At 46.9% G+C, this 17438-nt stretch overlaps 1 protein-coding gene across 2 annotated transcripts in view; it reads left to right on the top strand.

Moving 5' to 3' along the window:
• The window catches only part of DCLK2 (doublecortin like kinase 2), a 147909-nt gene extending 130471 nt beyond the window's left edge, over nt 1-17438 (top strand). Inside the window, exons 12-16 of one of the 2 annotated variants that reach the window (XR_008665900.1) lie at nt 5080-5213; nt 5610-5687; nt 11167-11263; nt 11878-12993; nt 13131-13196. Coding sequence is in view for 1 of the 2 variants with exons in the window: in XM_055336512.1 (XP_055192487.1) it covers nt 5080-5213; nt 5610-5687; nt 11167-11263; nt 11878-11958; nt 13131-13331 (591 nt within the window). In the remaining variant the exon portion in view is untranslated. Of the gene's footprint in view, nt 1-5079; nt 5214-5609; nt 5688-11166; nt 11264-11877; nt 12994-13130 lie in introns of both variants that reach the window. The other variant, XM_055336512.1, reaches the window with a different exon arrangement.

Genomic DNA, 17438 nt, shown 5'->3' with positions numbered 1-17438 from the left:
TAGGCAAGGGGAGATAGCAGGCTCCCTGTGGGGAGCCTGATGTGGGACTCAATCCCAGGACCTCGAGATCACAACCTAAGCCAAAGGCAGATGATCAACCACTGAGCCACCCAGGTGTCCCTTGAACACAAATCTTTACAGTTTGTCTCATACTTGTACTCTGCAAATAATTGTTGAAAGGCATATGTGTTGATGTTTAGGCTTTTAGGCCATCCTGGGGACTTTCTGCTAATTCAGAGTGTCCATTTTCTACTTCTGGTAATACCATTTGATGATTTCTGAGTATCCATTTAAAAGTATGTGAGGTTTTGTTTTTTTTTTTTTTCTTACTGTCTTCTTCCTTGAGGAATTATATTTCCTGTCTAGATTTTCCTATTGGGAAAATAAATACCCTTTCTCTGTAAAAACAAGATGTATCATGGACTTGGTTTTATGAACTCGAAGGAGGAATGGAGACAGAACTGTAAACTGGGCCTCAGCATAGAAGTGAGGATATGATGTTCTCTCCTCAAAATAGTCTTCTCACCGTGTCTGTCAGGCCCGGGCTCCTGCACCACATGACTGAAGTTGGCCAGGGGCTTCCCAAGCAAACGTAACAGGGCTTTATCTGGGTGTGGCCAGGCGCAAATGCCATGGTATTAAAGAGAATGCCTTCTTCGTTTCTTCCTGCTGCCCATGGCCACCTCACCCTGGTGGCTGTTGTTATTGACATTTTCTAGGAATATAGAGCCACAGGTCCCTAAGGATAGTAGGTTACTGTGGAGTCAGCCTGTACTGCAGCTCTGATTATTGGAGGCCCTGTGAGGAAGGTAAGGTGACTGAGGCATTAGCGAACTTGCCTATAAGCCAGGGAGTGTCCGTTTCCCAGCTCATGGATTCCACTCTCCCCTCCTCTTTCTCCTCTTTTCCACTCACAATGTGTGTAACATCTCAGAGCCTGTTACTGCGTCCTTTTCTCTTGTCACACATTGAAGGAAGGTCCTGTGATGGGGATTGGAGTTTCCAACATGACATGTCTCAGATTGTGACCAGGAAATTAGATAAAACTCCCTCGTCCAGCCTAACCTGCCCTAGATGCATCTTCACCCCTCTTCAAGACCTATAGCAGCCCCACTGTGCTACCCAAAGGGGAGGAAAAGGAAGAAGATAATAAAGAAGATGTCTAGATGAGGCTAATGTGTGATATAAAAAGGTCAGGCTTTGCAAGCCCTTAGCTGCACATATCTAAGTAAAATATGTGCCTGCCATTGAAAACTTAACTAGACCACTCTGCAGATTCTACATTTGGTTAGCCGATTGGCATTGCCTGACGATGAGGGTGATGTTGAGGCACTAAAGGTAAATACACAGAGTGACAGTCAGCCTCTTCCTACTCTAAAAACAAATTCCATTTTTAAACACCAGAGCATTCAGACATCTGATTTGCATCCCCTTCTCTGGTAGCAGTGTCATAATTTAAAACCCTGCCAGCAGAGATGTATGGGTCACCGTGTCAGGGAGCACAGGGGTGGCCATTAATGCTGTGAGTTACAGCCTGGTGGTGCCCTGTCAGACTTAACTATAAGAGACCAGTGATAAATTCTGCTTTTCCAGGAGTTCTGGGGACTGGGGAGAGAAGAGGGTTGGTTTCTCATATTTGAAGCCCTTCTAAATCATTATGTTGACATTTTATTTAGAGAACATGCAGCGTTCACTTCGTATGTGGGACCTGCATTCCTCACATTTTTAACTTCTGCATTCTGAGTGCAACTTTTGACAGAGCATCTCTCAGCGTGTGGTGGGGCATTTGAACACCGCAGGGCTGGAGTTCTCACAGTCGTGATCGCTGGGATTCACTCAGCATCTGTGTGTGGGTGCAGGCAGCAGGCCGCGTCTGCCAGGCCTCCTCTGGCTCCCAGACCTGGAACCAGTTGTGGGATGGTGCTGCGGGATGGTAAAGGTGTTGGTTGGCACCCCTACTTAGTAGCTTCTAGTAACCTGAGTCTCTGTGCCTCAGTTTCTTCATCTGTAATACAGGCAACAGTTATTTTCCTACTCACTCGGCTGGGGGTGGTGGTGGGGGTGGGGATTCTGAGGTCCAGTGAGATAATGTGTGGAGAAAATATTGGAATCTCTAAAGTTCTGTGAGGAGGTCAGTAACTGGCGAGAGAATGCAGCAAACTTTGCCAGAACAGAAGGCCTTTGGAGTCCCTATGCATTTGTTCAGCCCTTTCTTAAAATTAGTCTCTTAAAGCAATGCCATATGTGTGTATATCTGTGTCAGTCTCTTAAAGCAATGTCACAAATGTGTAGATTTATACGTATTCCTGCTTTGAAGAGAATCTCCAGCTAAGATTTGAAATATACTCATATTATCTTTCACATATTTGCCTCTGTGTCTAGTGTTGGGAAGAGATGAATCAGATAAAATATTATTTCAGGCTTGTCTGCTCCTTAGGACACTTCTCTTTTGATGTTTAGCCAAGGAGTGCCACTTGCCCAGACATAATTCAGTGATTATGAACTGTCCAGTACCTTTCTATTTATGCTCCTGCATCTGACTCTGAATTCCTTATAGGGGATATGAGGAATGGGGCTTCGGGGACTTCTGAGTATCTGACAACAACCCTCAAATACCCCTAGGCATCTGTAAATTGCATGTCTAAAGTAAACACTATTTTTCAATAAAACGTACCTAATGAGTGTATTTTAAAGTTGTAAAAACAAAATAATAATGACATTAATAAAACTTTTTTTTTTTTTGCCTTTATGATACAGACATTTAAGATTATGTTGCTTAGAATGTTCTTATCACTGCAATTACTTAGGGAATTTCTGAAGTCTGGATTTCAGTAAATGCATCATAAATTCTAACTGTAATTCTCTATATCGGATTGTTCTCGTTAATGTTTACATTCAACATAATGGATGGAAAGTTGTCCTAAGACCTTGGCATGACTGAGAACCTGGTTTCTCTTGCTTTAGGCTAAATCATTAGTAGCTTTGAATATGCCTCTGCTGAGTTGTGGCTGACTCAGAATGATAAATATCTGTGAGGAACTCAACAGCCTCACCATTACTCCCATGAAACTTGAAAGTCATAAAGATGTGTGCTGGGGATGCATACTTAGTACATAACTGTGGAAGCAGTTACTAAGATACTAAGGTGAAAAACATTCTTCTTAAACTGATGAGGACATCACAGGTACAGAAATTATTTCAGTGACATACTTTGTAAATGCCTCTACAGATTGGGTATCACGGGGCGGGGGTGGGGAGCCCTGAGGTTCTGATGCTTTTCCATGATGTCTGTATAAATCACTCCCCTCATTAAGTATCAGACTAATGGAAGATGTTATTAACATGCTTATCTTGAAAAAACATAATTTTCTAAATTGTTCATTCTTTAGTAAGGAGTGGTTTGGATGAGGATCTGGTTCAGTTCATAGTAAAATATGAGGAAAAGCATTTAGAACTAAAATGTAAAAGTAGAGAAAGACATTACGTAAGTACAGGTTAGATCTCTGCAATTATTCTCTGGAATCCACCATTTTCAAAATGGAAATCCAAGAGATAAATAGGCATGTTAAAATTAATGCAGTGAAATCTAAAAGCCATCTATTTAAAATGTAACTTTCAGACTTTTATCCGATAGGAAAATTTGCTTATATATAAAATTAATTTTTCCTGATTATAGAACCAATGCATGTTCATTGTAAAGATTTTGGAAACTGGTGAGAGGTATAAAGAAGAAAGCTAAAGTAATCTTTAGTACTATCAACTAGAAAGAAACCAAACATTTTGGTGCATTATACTGAATATATAATTTTGAATATTCTTTTTTTGTGTAATATAGTGACTGTTTTCCATAGGATTAATACTTATTTGAAATGTGCTTATTAGTGACTGGCTAGTATTTTATTATAGGAATGTACCATGATTTATGAAGTCACTGTCCTTCAATTTTTTAAAAACATAGATAAATTCTGAGACTGGTGGCCTTGTGTGTAACCTTTGGGTTCATCTCTGTTCCCTTAGGATTAGTTCTTAGAAGTAGATTTACTAGATCAAAGGTTATAAATAATTTTTAAGAAATTTACATGTTGCTGAAATGTTTTCTAGGAAGATTGCTTCCCGTGTAAGCAAAAAGCATTCATATCTTCACCAGCATTGTGAAACCGTTTCCTATACAATAATGATTTGATTTTACCAGCCAGTCCTTCTAGGAATAAAGGAGCATTCACTGAACCCTAATTCAAGTCTTCACACCAGCCCATAGGTTAGGGACTAGTCTCCTTTCACTTCACAGATGAAACACTCTCAGGGAGTGACTCTTGGAGGTCATGCAACCAAAAAACGAGAGGAGTGTTGGTTTTTCAGGTTCAGGCTGCCTGACCCTAAAGTTTATTTTTTTTCTAAACTTCCAATGTTTTCCCTTATAAAATATTTATATTCAGCATTGACTGCCCAAAGAACACGTCCTGATCTTATGTTCTAAATGAAACACGCGAGTGTTTTAGTGGACACTTAAGAAACACCATTTCGAGTCTCTCAAGTACTCACACACGGTAAGCGTGCAACAAAGGTCAGTTCCCCGCTCCCAGGTTTAGAAGCCTTTCAAGCCATGCTGGGTAAGCAGCTACCTACATCCCTGACTCTTGTGTCAGCATGCACACGTATTCATTATACTCCTAGATAAGGAGTGTTTTACAAAGATGAAAGATACGTCCTCACGTGGTCCTCACCCAGACCTGGTGACTGCTATGTGAGGAGTCTACTCCAGATTCCCCCTCTCCCTCCACCCCTCCCCACTGCACCCTCTCTCAAGTAAATCTTCTGAAAATTCAAAACAAACAAACAAACAAAAACAAAGATGAAAGATACGGTCATTCACATTTCACACAATCATGCAAATTTCTAAAGAAATGATTTAGAGCTTTAAAGCATCAGAAATAAATCATGGTGTTACTATCACAGGGAGAGATTTTTTTTTAGCCGATTGATACGTGTATCTATGTCTTTACTACTTCATTCCAAGAGCCCTTTTGAAATCGTTGAGAAAAGAAACTACTGCTGATTATTGGCTGGTTTCTGTTCCAGGTGTGTGAATACCCCGATGGAACCAAGTCCTTGAAACTGGGAGACTTTGGGCTGGCCACAGTGGTGGAAGGCCCTTTATATACAGTCTGTGGCACACCAACCTACGTGGCTCCAGAAATAATTGCTGAAACTGGGTAAGACTCCTGGTGGCTTTGGTTAATAGTTGAAAAAGGTATGTTTTGCTGCTCCAGCTGCTCTGTATTCATGTGCCTCCTGGGAAGGTGGGGAAGGTGGGGGGAGTATTACCTGTACCGTGACTTTGCACTTCTATGTCCAGGAGCCATAGGCTTGGAGTTTTGTCCTAAAGCCAGTCTTGGAAATAGGGCAGTAGTTCCCAAGATTGTGGTTAGGTTGGGAGAAGAATAGATGCCTCTGTCCAAAGGGCAGCTAATTCTTCCATGTGAGATGAGTGCTTTGACACTGAGAAAACCTTTTTTTTTATAACAAACAAAGGCAAGTATTCCAGTAACATGGAGGGTCTCTGGGAGTAATATCTTTATTTTTTCCCTCCACCCACTTTGTGTTCCCAGCTATGGCTTGAAGGTGGACATTTGGGCAGCAGGCGTGATCACATACATACTTCTCTGTGGATTCCCACCATTCCGAAGGTCAGTGGCTCTTTGAGTAACAATATTTGAATTGTAAAGTCTCTCCCTTTGATCAAGAAGCAGACATTCTTGCCCTGGCAATCAGGACCAGAAACTGGTTAATAAAAATGTCAGTTAAAAATTAAATAAACATACCTTTCACTTTTTATCTCAGTTTACAACCTATTAATGGATATTCCTTGACCACACTTTGGGTGTGAGGCCAAGGCCTCTGCTCGGTGTATGGTCCTCTTGAGTTTCTTATGCTTATTTTTCTGTAAAGCACACCCATCATCCAGTGTCCGCAATTTCCATTCTCAGGCTTTTTTAAGGGCGGTAAGATTTAAAGATCCTTGTGAAGCAATCTGATCCTTCTGGTAAACAAACCTTTTTCCAGTTCTCAATAGTCATTTCTCCTACTTAATCTGACAGCAGGTTTTTTTTTTTTTTTTTTTTTAAATAACTCACTTTCCAAAGCATTCAACATAGTTCTCACAGACTCCGAAACCGTGAACTTTTTCTTTTACAATTAATTTCATCTGTTCACATAATATTTAATGAAGTAGAATTATAAATACTTTCAGCATAAATAGGTCTGGGAACAAATAGACCTCCTCTTGGTAACTGCATATCTCACCTGAGGGGAGCAGAGGTGGCCACACACAGGTGTCAGGGTGTGTGATGTAGGACACAGAACACACCCAGTACCCAGCACTGTGTACATGAAGGGAGTACGGGGCTTTGGCTACAGCACCTCTTTTGGTCTGTTTCATCTCCCTCTTTGGAGAAAAAGCATGACTTGGAAGTAGAAGTTCATCTAATGATGCAAGTATGATTTTCTCCTGAGTTTTCTTGAGCTCTCTCCTCATTTTAGTCCTGTGTGTGTGTGTTAATTTTACAACTACTGTTGAGTAGCTCCTGTATGCCAGGCACTTAGAATAGTGTCAGGAATCAAATGGTAAAGAAAGCACATTCTCTGATGTCATACTTATGGTGTAGTTATGAGGTCAGTAAGTTCAATAGGTTTAATTATCTGCTCCTCCCCCAACATTTTATTATAAAGCTTTCAAACATACAGAAAAAATTGACAGGTGTATCTTTTTTAAATGATCAGTTTTCAATTGAGCTGAACAGTTTTCTTTTTACTGATATCACTAGAGAGATAGAGAGATGTCAGTCGTCTCTACGGGCCTATGGTGTAAAGATATCCATCACTAGAATATTGATCAAGAAGAAAAAACTGAGCCTGGAGGCATGCTCATCTGAGTCACATAAGTCAGGAACTCATTTGGCTGGAAATCACCAAGGTTAAAGGAAAGCTAGAGTGTTTGAGTGGGACCTTGTTCTTACAGCACAGGTTGGGTTTCCGCAGTTGGGAAGCTCTTTCTGCCTGGCCAGCAACAGCATGGTCTTCCATCAGGGCAATGGCTTGGGTGGATTACACAGACTGTAGGATTACTGTACTTACCAGTAAGCTTTTGCTGAATCATAAACTACACTCTAGAGGGGAGACCTGTCAATCAATTCTGTGGACCCACTGGGCAGTTCTTCTGATCTGAGCTGGCTGATTGGGACTTGTTGGTTCAGTGTGGCATCACTCGCATGCCTGGTAGTTGGCTCAGTGTCAGCAGGGAAAATGGATGGGATTTGTTCAAGTGCCTTTCAGTATTCAGTGGGTTAGCCTCGTTTCACATGATGGTGGATACAGGATCCCCAAAAGCAGCCAGAGAGAGGGCAAGTTCCCTTGCTCAACCCACTTTCCAAGTCTCTGCTTGCTTACACTTATTGGCTGATGTCCCACTGTCCAAACCAAGTCAAATAGCTGAGCCTACAGTACATGTGAGAGAAGATTAACTAGGTATATTCATGGAGTGGGATAATTTGTGGCCATTTTACCATCACATTGTGTTTTGGGTGTTTTTAGTGATGACTTGTTTGGGGAACAAGTCACATGCAGGGGGTAGTGTGTTTTGATGGCACGGAATCACTGGGCCAGATTTAGCAGAGTCCTCTCCTTGGTTAACCCAAGTTGAGATCCGATGGCAAAGGGTTCTCAGGGATCAGTTTAGAGGAATGTGTGCTCACAACTCCCTCTAGTGTTCCCACATGCCAGTGCAGTCTGCGGGTTATTTATTTTTTAAATTTGATTTTGCGTTTTACTTTTTGACAAAAGTGAGACTGAGATTGAACAGCATGTATCTATGATGACTTGTTGCTCAGTGGACAGCAGCTTTTTTGTGGGAACTGGAGGTAAGTCGGGCTAATCAGAAGCAGTGAAGCTGCATTATGAAAGCTGCTGACTTATTATATTCAAGATATGGTCCTTCAACCACAAGGTTAGTTATCGTCTAAGCATCTCTGTTCTTGGGGCCACTGCCATAAAGTGATATTTGCATAACTGTACTGATAATTTTGTTTTTCTGAAGCATACACTCATTACCTCCGTAAATGAAATGTTTGAACATCATTTGTGAGATAGTGTACAACATTTCAAGTTACCACATCAGACCTTTAACAACTTGGCATTGAAAAGGGTGTGCGCGCAAATGCCTGTTGTTTTCAAAGTTTTTCTTAACGTACATTTTTCAGCTTGCTGCGCTTTGATCCATGGGCTATATATTGTTTTAGGACTTAAAAGCACCCTGCATCTCAGCCAGATTGTAGAATAAAAATGTGTTCATAAGCCTAGTATAGATTTAATCAGAGTTGCTTTTACTATGTGACTATTTAGAAGGATAGATTATCTTTCTGTTCTTCTAGTGACGGGTGGCCTGAAACTCTCAAAGAGCTTGCATTTCTCAGCATGGATCCTAAAAGGCGCCTTCAAATTCCTGAGGCTTGTTGTTTATTGACTCAGAATATTTTGCCAAGAACCCAAATGACTTGCTGCAGATCCACTTCCAACTTTTTAGCTGTTTATTAGCAAAACAAAAGCCACATATATTAGCAAAATATAAGCTGTTTAATATTCCAGAAAATAAAAGTAATGAGTAATACAGAGGCATGGCTAAAAGGAACAGTTCTGGAAATGGGTGATTTTTAACATCTTTTTCTAACGTTGTCTCCTGGGGCTCTCCAGTCTTCTAAAGATGTCTGTGAAATCTCAGTGTGTTCTTACGTGCCTCCTCCACTCATTTTGAAGGAGAGCTGAGCTGAGTTCAGTCAGTAGGGAAATAACAGTGAAAAAGAAAACATTTAGACACATAGAAAGAAATAGTTTGTGCACCCTCCTAGAAAAAGCACTTTCCAGGAAAGCAGTGGGGATCGTTTGCCTTGCCAGGTTGTCTGGCCTGACTTTTGCTGCTCACTGTGCCTCTCGGCCCAGACTTCATGAACTGGCAGATGTTGATTCAGTGGGGCTTGGTGACATGTCACGGCGATCCACAGAGCTCCCAGGCTCTGCAGGCATGCCTCAGAGGTGCGGGAGTGCCGTCCCAGACCCCTGGGGATGCCACAGTAAAGCGAGTACACTGAATTTTCTGGTTTCCCAGTGCATAGAAAGTTTGTTTACACTGTACTGTGGTGTGTTAAGTGTGCAGTAGCATTATGTCTAAAAAAACCAATGTACATACTTTAATTTAAAAATGCTTTGTTAAAAAAAATAGGGGTGCCTGGCTAGCTCAGGAGGTAGAGATTGCAGCTCTTGATCTTGGGGTTGGTAGTTCAAGCCCCATGCTGGGTATGGAGCCTCCTTAAAAAAAAATAATAATAATAGGGGCGCCTGGGTGGCTCAGCAGTTGAGCAGAATCTGCCTTCAGCTCAGGTCGTGATTCCAGGGTCCCAGGTTTGAGCCCCACATTGGGCTCCCCGCATGGAGCCTGCTTCTCCCTCTGCATGTGTCTCTGCCTCCCTCTGTGTCTCTCATGGATAAGTAAATAAAAAGTTAAAAAAATAAAATACTTTATTGCTAAAAACTGCTAGCCATCATTTGAGCTTTAGCAAGTTGTAGTCCGTGATCACAGATCACCGTAACTAATAGAATAATGATGAAACAGTTTGAAGCATTTGGTGAGTCACCAGATTTGACACAGAGACAGAAAGTGAGCAAATGCTGTTGGAAAGTGGTACGGATAGACTTGCCCAATGCAGGGTTGCCACAAACCCTCACTTTGTAAAAAAAACAAAAACAAAAACAAAAACAACAAAAAAAAACCCCACGCACAATATCTGAAAAGTGCAATAAAGTGAAGCAGAGATAAAATGAGGTTCGCCTATACTCATTGTCACTGAACAGGAATGGAGTTGTCACGTCAACTTACAGCCCCGGAATTAGTCTGTAGGCACTGCCCTACATGACCGATTTCTACAGTCACCACAGTTGCTTACCCTGAGAGGGCAGTTAGCAGGGCTGGGCTTTGTCCTGAGGCCGGGTGGGGCCCCGGGTGAGCATGCTGAGCAATAGGCACCCTTTGGGAAGCCCCAAGAGAGATGCAGCATACTTGCCAGCTGAGACGGAGCTTCCACTCCTGGATTTTGATCTTGACTCGGGCAGCCCATCCAGAGTTTTCCAGGAAGGCTTTGTAATGGCCTAAAAAGTTTTCATTCGGGCCACTGATGCGCCCACCAGGCGTGTGTCTGTGGGGTAGCTCTGGGGCTGTGGCTGTTTTCTGGGACGTTGGGGAACCTCCAACTTCCTGAATTTTTCCCAGCAGTGTTTGTACATTTCCATGCTCCTTACATCAAAAGGCAAGTCCTCATTCATTAGGCATCAGCCGTGTGTGCAAGAGCACGTCTGAGGGTAGCACAGTTAGGCATAGCCTGAGGACGGATGCCCACCTCAACGTGTGCAGTTCCAGTTGCCGGTCTTGGATGGGCTCTTTTTTTCAAATTGAGCTTAAACAAAAGTCAGGTTCCAATGGGGAGCTAATTATGTCGTGAATATTGTATTCAGGTTCTGGACTCCTTATAACTTTTTCGTATCTTGGCTGTTTCGGTGATCTTGGCTGTTGTATTGGAAAAGGAGAAAGAACAAGAGCAAGGAGCTCGGACTCAGATTTGCTGCCTTTCCACTCTGATTGCCATGAGAGATTAAGTGATGGCAGATGCTGAGGTGGTTTTTTCCTGAAATGAGAATTGACATTATTTGTGAATTCCACTTTTTTCTTGAGTCCTTTTTTTATTTGGCAAAATATATACATAAAATTTGCCATTTTAACCATTTTGAAATGTGCAGGTTTAGTGGCATTAAGCACATTCGCAGTATCGTGAAACCATCACCACCATCCATCTCCAAAATCATTTCGTCTTCCCCAGCTGAAACTGTACCCACTACACGGACTTCTTGAGTCTTGTGTCCTCTCTCTGCCTGACACCCAGGCCTATGGAAATGTTCTTTAGCTCATGGTCTAGAAGGAAAGAAAGTGTCATAACAAGTGCAATTCAGATAGGAAACGCCCAGGCCGAAGAGACTGGACTCCTTACTGCGTTCTTCCCGTGAGTATTTTGTTGAAAACCTGCACAGTGACTTGCTTTTCCTTCCATTTCTTTGTCACTGACTTAGTGAGAACAATCTCCAGGAAGATCTCTTCGACCAGATCTTGGCTGGGAAGCTGGAGTTTCCAGCCCCCTACTGGGATAACATCACGGACTCAGCAAAGGTACCCATCTGGGGTTTTCCCGTGGGCTGCTTTCTCTTGAGGGGCCCCCCTCGGTCGTGTGGGGCTGTCGCAGCTCTTGGTAGTGAGCTCCAGCTCTCTGGACTTTAATGTGGGTTTCTTCTTTAAGTTTGTTCCGCGGTATAGACTCTGAAACTCTGAAGGCCAGACTGGCTGTCTTCCCAGTCTGCCTCTGCCACCCTCCTCCGTTCCTCTGAGCCCTAAACATTCGTTCTTTCATTTTTTAAAGAAATATGTATTGGACACTCATCAGAATGTGGGAATGAGACATACTGACTTGCCAAGAGGCACAATACTGCGGGTTTTACGCTGCGGAATGATGATAATAACCAGAAGTCCTCGGAGAGAACATCTTGGTTTAATGCAGGCCCAGGAGAGACTTTCTCTTCTGTTGTGCTGCTGCCACCACGAAACAGCCGTGTCCGTGGAACCGCCTAGTAGGCAGAGGGGTGTAGGTGATAATAGCTTTGATGTTGAAATGGCCGAGCAGCTGTGTTGGCTGGTTCTTTGAAGTACTTGGTGCAAACTCAAATGTCTCTGTTTACGCTGGAATTCCCCGCTTCGTCTCCTGTATAGTCGTCTTTCTTTCTTTCCAGGAATTAATCAGTCAGATGCTTCAGGTAAACGTCGAAGCTCGGTGTACTGCGGGAGAAATCCTGAGCCACCCCTGGGTGTCAGTAAGTACCCACGTTCTCAGAGAGGAACATCTGTAAGCAACGTAACCATCAGCCTGCTTCCTCACCGTGGCTTTTGTGCACGCAGAGCTTTGCATCTACTTTCTGTAGCAGATGAAATGGCTGCTATTTCTCCTGAGCAGGTAGTGAGCAGATAGCTCTCGGCGAGAAAGCAGGTGGCTTGAGGATCTTGGAGTATTTGATCCTGCTCTGCGAGTGACCTGGGCAAGTCACCGTCCCTTTATGGCCCTCACCTTCCTCATCTGCAAAATGGAAGAGTTGGTCCAGATACCCTGTCAGGAGCTATTTTACCTTTTGCCTTCTATGCTTCTGAGCTTTGAGAGTTTTCAGGATTTGCCCAGAGATGAGCATATTTCAGACCCTGATCCCTGTGTCTTTATGGCACATGGTCATAGGAGAGTCACAGGAGACCTCCTGCCATGGGTACAGAGGATGAGACCGTCCCTTCTGGAGCCGGGTGGAGGCCACGTGATATTGACCTGAGTTCTTTTGGGCTTGGTGGTGCCTCTGGGTTTAGGGTAAATGTGATCCATTAAATGGTGCTGGTTGGAGAGTTCGCATTCCCCTTATTCTCAGAGGTTCCATGAGAGTGAGGTTAATGTACTTAGCCAAGGGCTTCTGCTGGTTTGTTGCGGAGGGTGGCTCCCTGAGTCCCTCCACCGTCTCTGCCATCCCACACATCCTGCCGTCGGGGTTCAGGCTCTCTGGATCCTGCCAAGTGATTTGGGTCTTAGACCGAGTAGCTGAGATGCCTCTTTCTCTATGAGCAATAAAGACCAACAACTAACTGAATTCTTGATTAAAATAATAAATGTCGTTAATTTTGATGTTTCCATGGGTGGGATCTGTACTAAATTTGTGGGATTTGTGCCTTGGGGGGAAGGGTCTCAGCAGTCTAAAGAGTGTCCTCCTTTGTGGTCCTGGAGATGGGTGCCAAGTCCAGCAAGGCTCAAGGAGCAGGGCAAAGGGCCTGAGGTCTTTCTGAGGCTGCTACACAACAGTAATTACTTTTAAAAGGTAACCGTCCCCCTAACCCTGTGGTAAAGAGGGATCCTTTTAGGAAGAGATGGTCGGGTGGGGGTGACTGTTACAGAAAACACAATGTAGGCATGATGATCAGAAATCATTGTATTTGATTCTTTTCTTTTCTGTAGGATGATGCCTCCCAGGAGAATAATATGCAAGCGGAAGTGACAGGTAAACTCAAACAGCACTTTAATAACGCGCTCCCCAAACAGAACAGCACCACCACCGGGGTCTCGGTCATCATGGTAAGTGGAGGGGAGGGCACTGTGTTCTGCTGTTGGAAAGCTGCAGTGTCCGGCCTGACTGCTCAGCCGACGCTGACTGTGTAGACGTGATTAGCCGAGGGCCTCCCTTGCATGGAAGCTGGCACCTTCCATGTTCTTCTTTTCGCTTCAAGATTGGCTTGGCACACGGGGTGCCCCCCTCTGGCTGACTCCCAGGCCTCGAGTCCTTGGGGGAGGGGTTGTGCAGGTAGAGCCAGGCCAGCGCCGAGGGCCACGGGGGCCTCTTCTCCCGGGCCCGGCGCCCGCCCCGAGCTGCTGCTGCTGCTGCTGCTGCTCTCGACCGTCTGCCCGAGAGGGGCTCCCGAGCCCGGGCGGATTTACAGCCCGAGGGGGTGACTCCCTGCCCCTGGAGCCTTCGCAGACAGACTCTGTGAGGGAGGAATTATTCTCTGGGACCTGGGATAAGAAACAGCTAACGTTAAACAAATTCCTTTTAAAAGTCCGCGTTTTGGGGCTTTTAAAAGTACAGAAAAACGTAAAAAAGAAATATTAGTTTTCTCAGGGTCAGAAAGATTTTATGAGAAGCCAGTGACAGTGATCCCCGTAGTTTTTCAGAACTTCCTTCCTTCAAAATGTTTCTTGAAAGCAAGGGAGGTGACATTAAGCTAGATTTAGCCAAAGGGAAAATAAAGTCAAAAAGCATAAACCGGCCAGAGTGCCGTTAGCTCCCTGAAGTCGGGCGCAGAGCTGCTCCCGTCGTGCACCGGGAGACAGAGCCACCAGCCGGCCGCGACCTCCGTCCTGCCCACAGGGCTCGCGGGCCCAGGGGTTGCCCTCCCGGGGCCACGGTGTCCCCGGTGGCTTCAGAATCAGACTAGGGAGACAGGTGCCCGAGTCGTTGGAGCCTGGCCACCCCGAGCACCTTGGGTCTGGGGGAACCTCAGGGCGCCTGGGAACCCGCCGGCACTCCCGGGCCGTCGCCATCCGTGCAGCTCTCTCACCTCAGGACAAGCCTCTCACCCTCTGGAAAAGGTCAGCTTGTTTTCTACCCGCTAGAAGGGAAGCAGTGGCTTAGGCTCTGGCCCACGTAGTCTAGGAGCATTTGCTTAAGAGGTTTCTGGGTCCAGCCAGAAGCTGGGGGACCCTCCCCGCCCCCGAAGCTGTGAACACGGAGCGCGCTGGTGAGCTGTGTCCCCCCCCCCCCCCCCCCGACCTCCACACGGCCGCTGGTCCGTCGTTCTTTCCCCCTGGGGAGGCTGCCGGTTCCCAGGCAGGCCCCCGAGGCCTGGCCCCCCGGAGGCAGGCTCCCCCCGCTCCCCTCCCCCAGACAGCCTGAGCTTGCAGGTCTTTGACACGTTGCAGGACGTTGGCGTGCTCTGTGCCAAAGAAGTGGGAAGGCCTCTGAGTTGTGGTTGCCCTAGCGCCTTAGCAGCGTTCTGCCGAGAGTCCTCAGAGGGACAGTGTAGACACTTTGAAAAGAGCCATCTTGATGGACTCAAGAGCTCGAGAAGGTTCGCAGGTGATTCACCGATGAGGGCGAGCGCTGCTGGGCGGATGGCAGGTTACAGACCAGCCACGTCCACCGTGAGGCAGCCTCTGTGAAATTCAGAAAAAACCGAAACGTTAAACATTGGCGCGCTTGACGCATGAAGAACCTTAAAGAGTGTTTTTTAGGATCAAAATTTCATGACTCTGTTCAGCGTCATCGCCTAGAGGCAGGACCTTTGCGGGACCGCGCCCAGGCGTAGGAGAGTCTCAGCACCATTGCCTGGGTCCCCTTTGCACTCGGCGCCCACCCAGGAGTCATGGCTCAAGGCCTGTGCCCACCACGCTCTGGGGTGATCGGCCCTTCCTCGTGGCCCGGGATCGGCTCTGTCCCCGAGGAGTAGAGTAGAGCCCCGCGGACGGGACCTGTGTCTCAGGGCTGACAAACGATATTTTTCCCATTTGCTGATGAAGGAGGTCAGTAGTCAGATTCAGACCGACGAGTTCTAGCTGGGTCGTGGTGTGAACGAGCACCCCTTTATTGTCCTCGTAATCCCAGTGGTGATCGTGCAGGTGCGAGTTCACGTGTCTGTGCAGTCGTCCTCCTGAGCGTGTGGGCAGGGGCCCGGCTCACCTCGCGTTCCCTACACAGCTGCAGGTCGTTGGCTCTGAGCGGCCGCTGAGTGGCGTCACCACGGTCAGTACCTCCACGGGAAGTCAGTAACGCTGGTCTCTGGAGGTCCCAGTTCTCAGTGGCCAGAAAGCTGGCCTGTGAATTTTGGGCTTGTTCCCCAAGCAGTGGCAAGACGGCCCCCCGTGGGGACATCATGCTGACCCTCACCCCATGGGGACCTGGCCCGGGGCATGGTTGTGTGGGGGCAGCTTGCGATGCTTCCGTGCTGTCATCCTCATGCTCTCACCACTACTGTGTGTCTGTGTGTCCTGCCCTTGGGAACAGTTTTAAATGTTTTTTTATATTAAAAATGACCACAAAGGACTCTCCCCGGTATCCTATGTTCTCATAAGAAGAGTTTGTGAGGCTGATCTGGTTTCCTGCAGATGCACGTAGCGGAGGAAGGAGTCGTAGCAGTGTGGTGGGGCCAAATCCTCAGGGGGACACTGTGGTGTGACCTCCAGACAGAACCACACCTTGGACGGTCCCTCCCGGGGTTCTCTGTACCTTCGCACCCCACCCCCCAGTTCCCATGGGAAAATTATAGGATAGGAAAATGTAAATAACAGCGAAAGAAAGTAAAGTTGATGCTGTTGTCTGCATTTTATCCGACAGTTTGATTTGGCAGTTTGAGAGGCACTTCAGAGTTTCCCTCTGTACCCAGTTGAGACTCTGGGGAATCCCGAAGCAGAATCCTGGTATTGGACATGCTGTGCTTCATCAGAGCAGCTTCTCACTCGCAGCCCCCCTTAAATCCGCGTGCTTGTCTCAGGCTCCCGACACCAGCGCCCAGCGCTTAGCTGCTTCTCCTTGCGGGGCTCCTGTCCCTACTGGCCCGCTTTGCAGCTGCAGGCCGAGCCCGGGGCAGGCTCGCAGTCGGCCGCGTGGCCCCCGTCCCGGCCCAGGGCCGCGAGCGTGTGCAGGGCAGGAGGCCCCTAGGTCCTCTGCTCAGCGCTGTTGTCACGTGGTGCAAAAGCCTCTTTTTGTGAACAGCAGCGTAGGACGAGTCCTTCCCTGAAGGCTTCTGTTCTCTTTTAACCAACTGCCACTTCCGGAGATGCACTGTTAGCAGTGAGGCGGGTGTGGAGGGGCCGAGAGCGCCCCACTGGAGGCGGCTCTGGGTGAAGACAGGCCCGTGCTTTTGAATGGCGCTTGCGCTTCCTTTGACTTGTCCTCCGGGTGCTTCCAGGACAGTCGCTGTTGCAGGGTGGGCTCCTGGTCTGTCCCGGCCATGCCCGCCTTGGGCGCGCTGGGAGCCACCTGGACGAGGGAGGAACTCGCTGCCGGGCGCTCTCCCCGCCCAGGGTTACGTTGCTCTCAGGGGGCGTTCTGGGGATGACTTGGGCTTAATTTAAGATAGACAAAACTGTTTCAACCGTGTTGCTTCTGTTTGAAGTAAGTCCAGTTTCTGTCCCTGCTTCTCTCCTCCCTCTCCTGCCTCTCCCGCCGCCTGCATTGCTTCCCTCTGACTAGGTCCAAGGCAATGGTACGTACTAACTGCTCTGCAATGCTTTGTTCTGCTGCACACATCCGTGGTCTCTTGACGGGAAGAGAAAAGGAGAAATAACTGGAGAATTGGTGTTTTCCTCTATCCAGGAGGGATTCTGTGGTATATGCATATGTACAACACCCAACAAAAGCAGCTGTGGCTTCGCAGCTGAGCCCCGGTGCCCTGCAGGCAGCCACACGCAGGCCCGTCCCCAGAGGCCTGGTGTGCCCCCGTCCTCCCCAGACCTCGGAGAACACCAGGAGAGTCCGCCTTACCTTCCCCCAGGGTAGTGAGACTACAGAAGGCCTCCGGACCCCCGTGCCCGATAGCTAAAGGGGCCGGAGACCTGGAAACACCTTTGGAAACCCAGTGAGGGGACAGCTGGTTGGGTTTCAGCGGAGGGGCCCGAAAGGTTGAAACTGAGTCAGAGGAGGGAAAACGGAGACTAAGCCTCACCTCCCAGGCTCAGGTCAGAACAGCAAGGCGGTTTCTTCCTGTTGGCCCTTCCTGTGCTCCTTGAGAAGTTGAGCACATTAAAAACTTAGGATTGGGGCACCTGGCTGGC

Source organism: Nyctereutes procyonoides, unplaced genomic scaffold (genome assembly GCF_905146905.1).
Source record: "Nyctereutes procyonoides isolate TBG_1078 unplaced genomic scaffold, NYPRO_anot_genome, whole genome shotgun sequence".
Classification (NCBI taxonomy): domain Eukaryota; kingdom Metazoa; phylum Chordata; class Mammalia; order Carnivora; family Canidae; genus Nyctereutes; species Nyctereutes procyonoides.
This window is presented reverse-complemented; position numbering and strand designations above follow the sequence as displayed.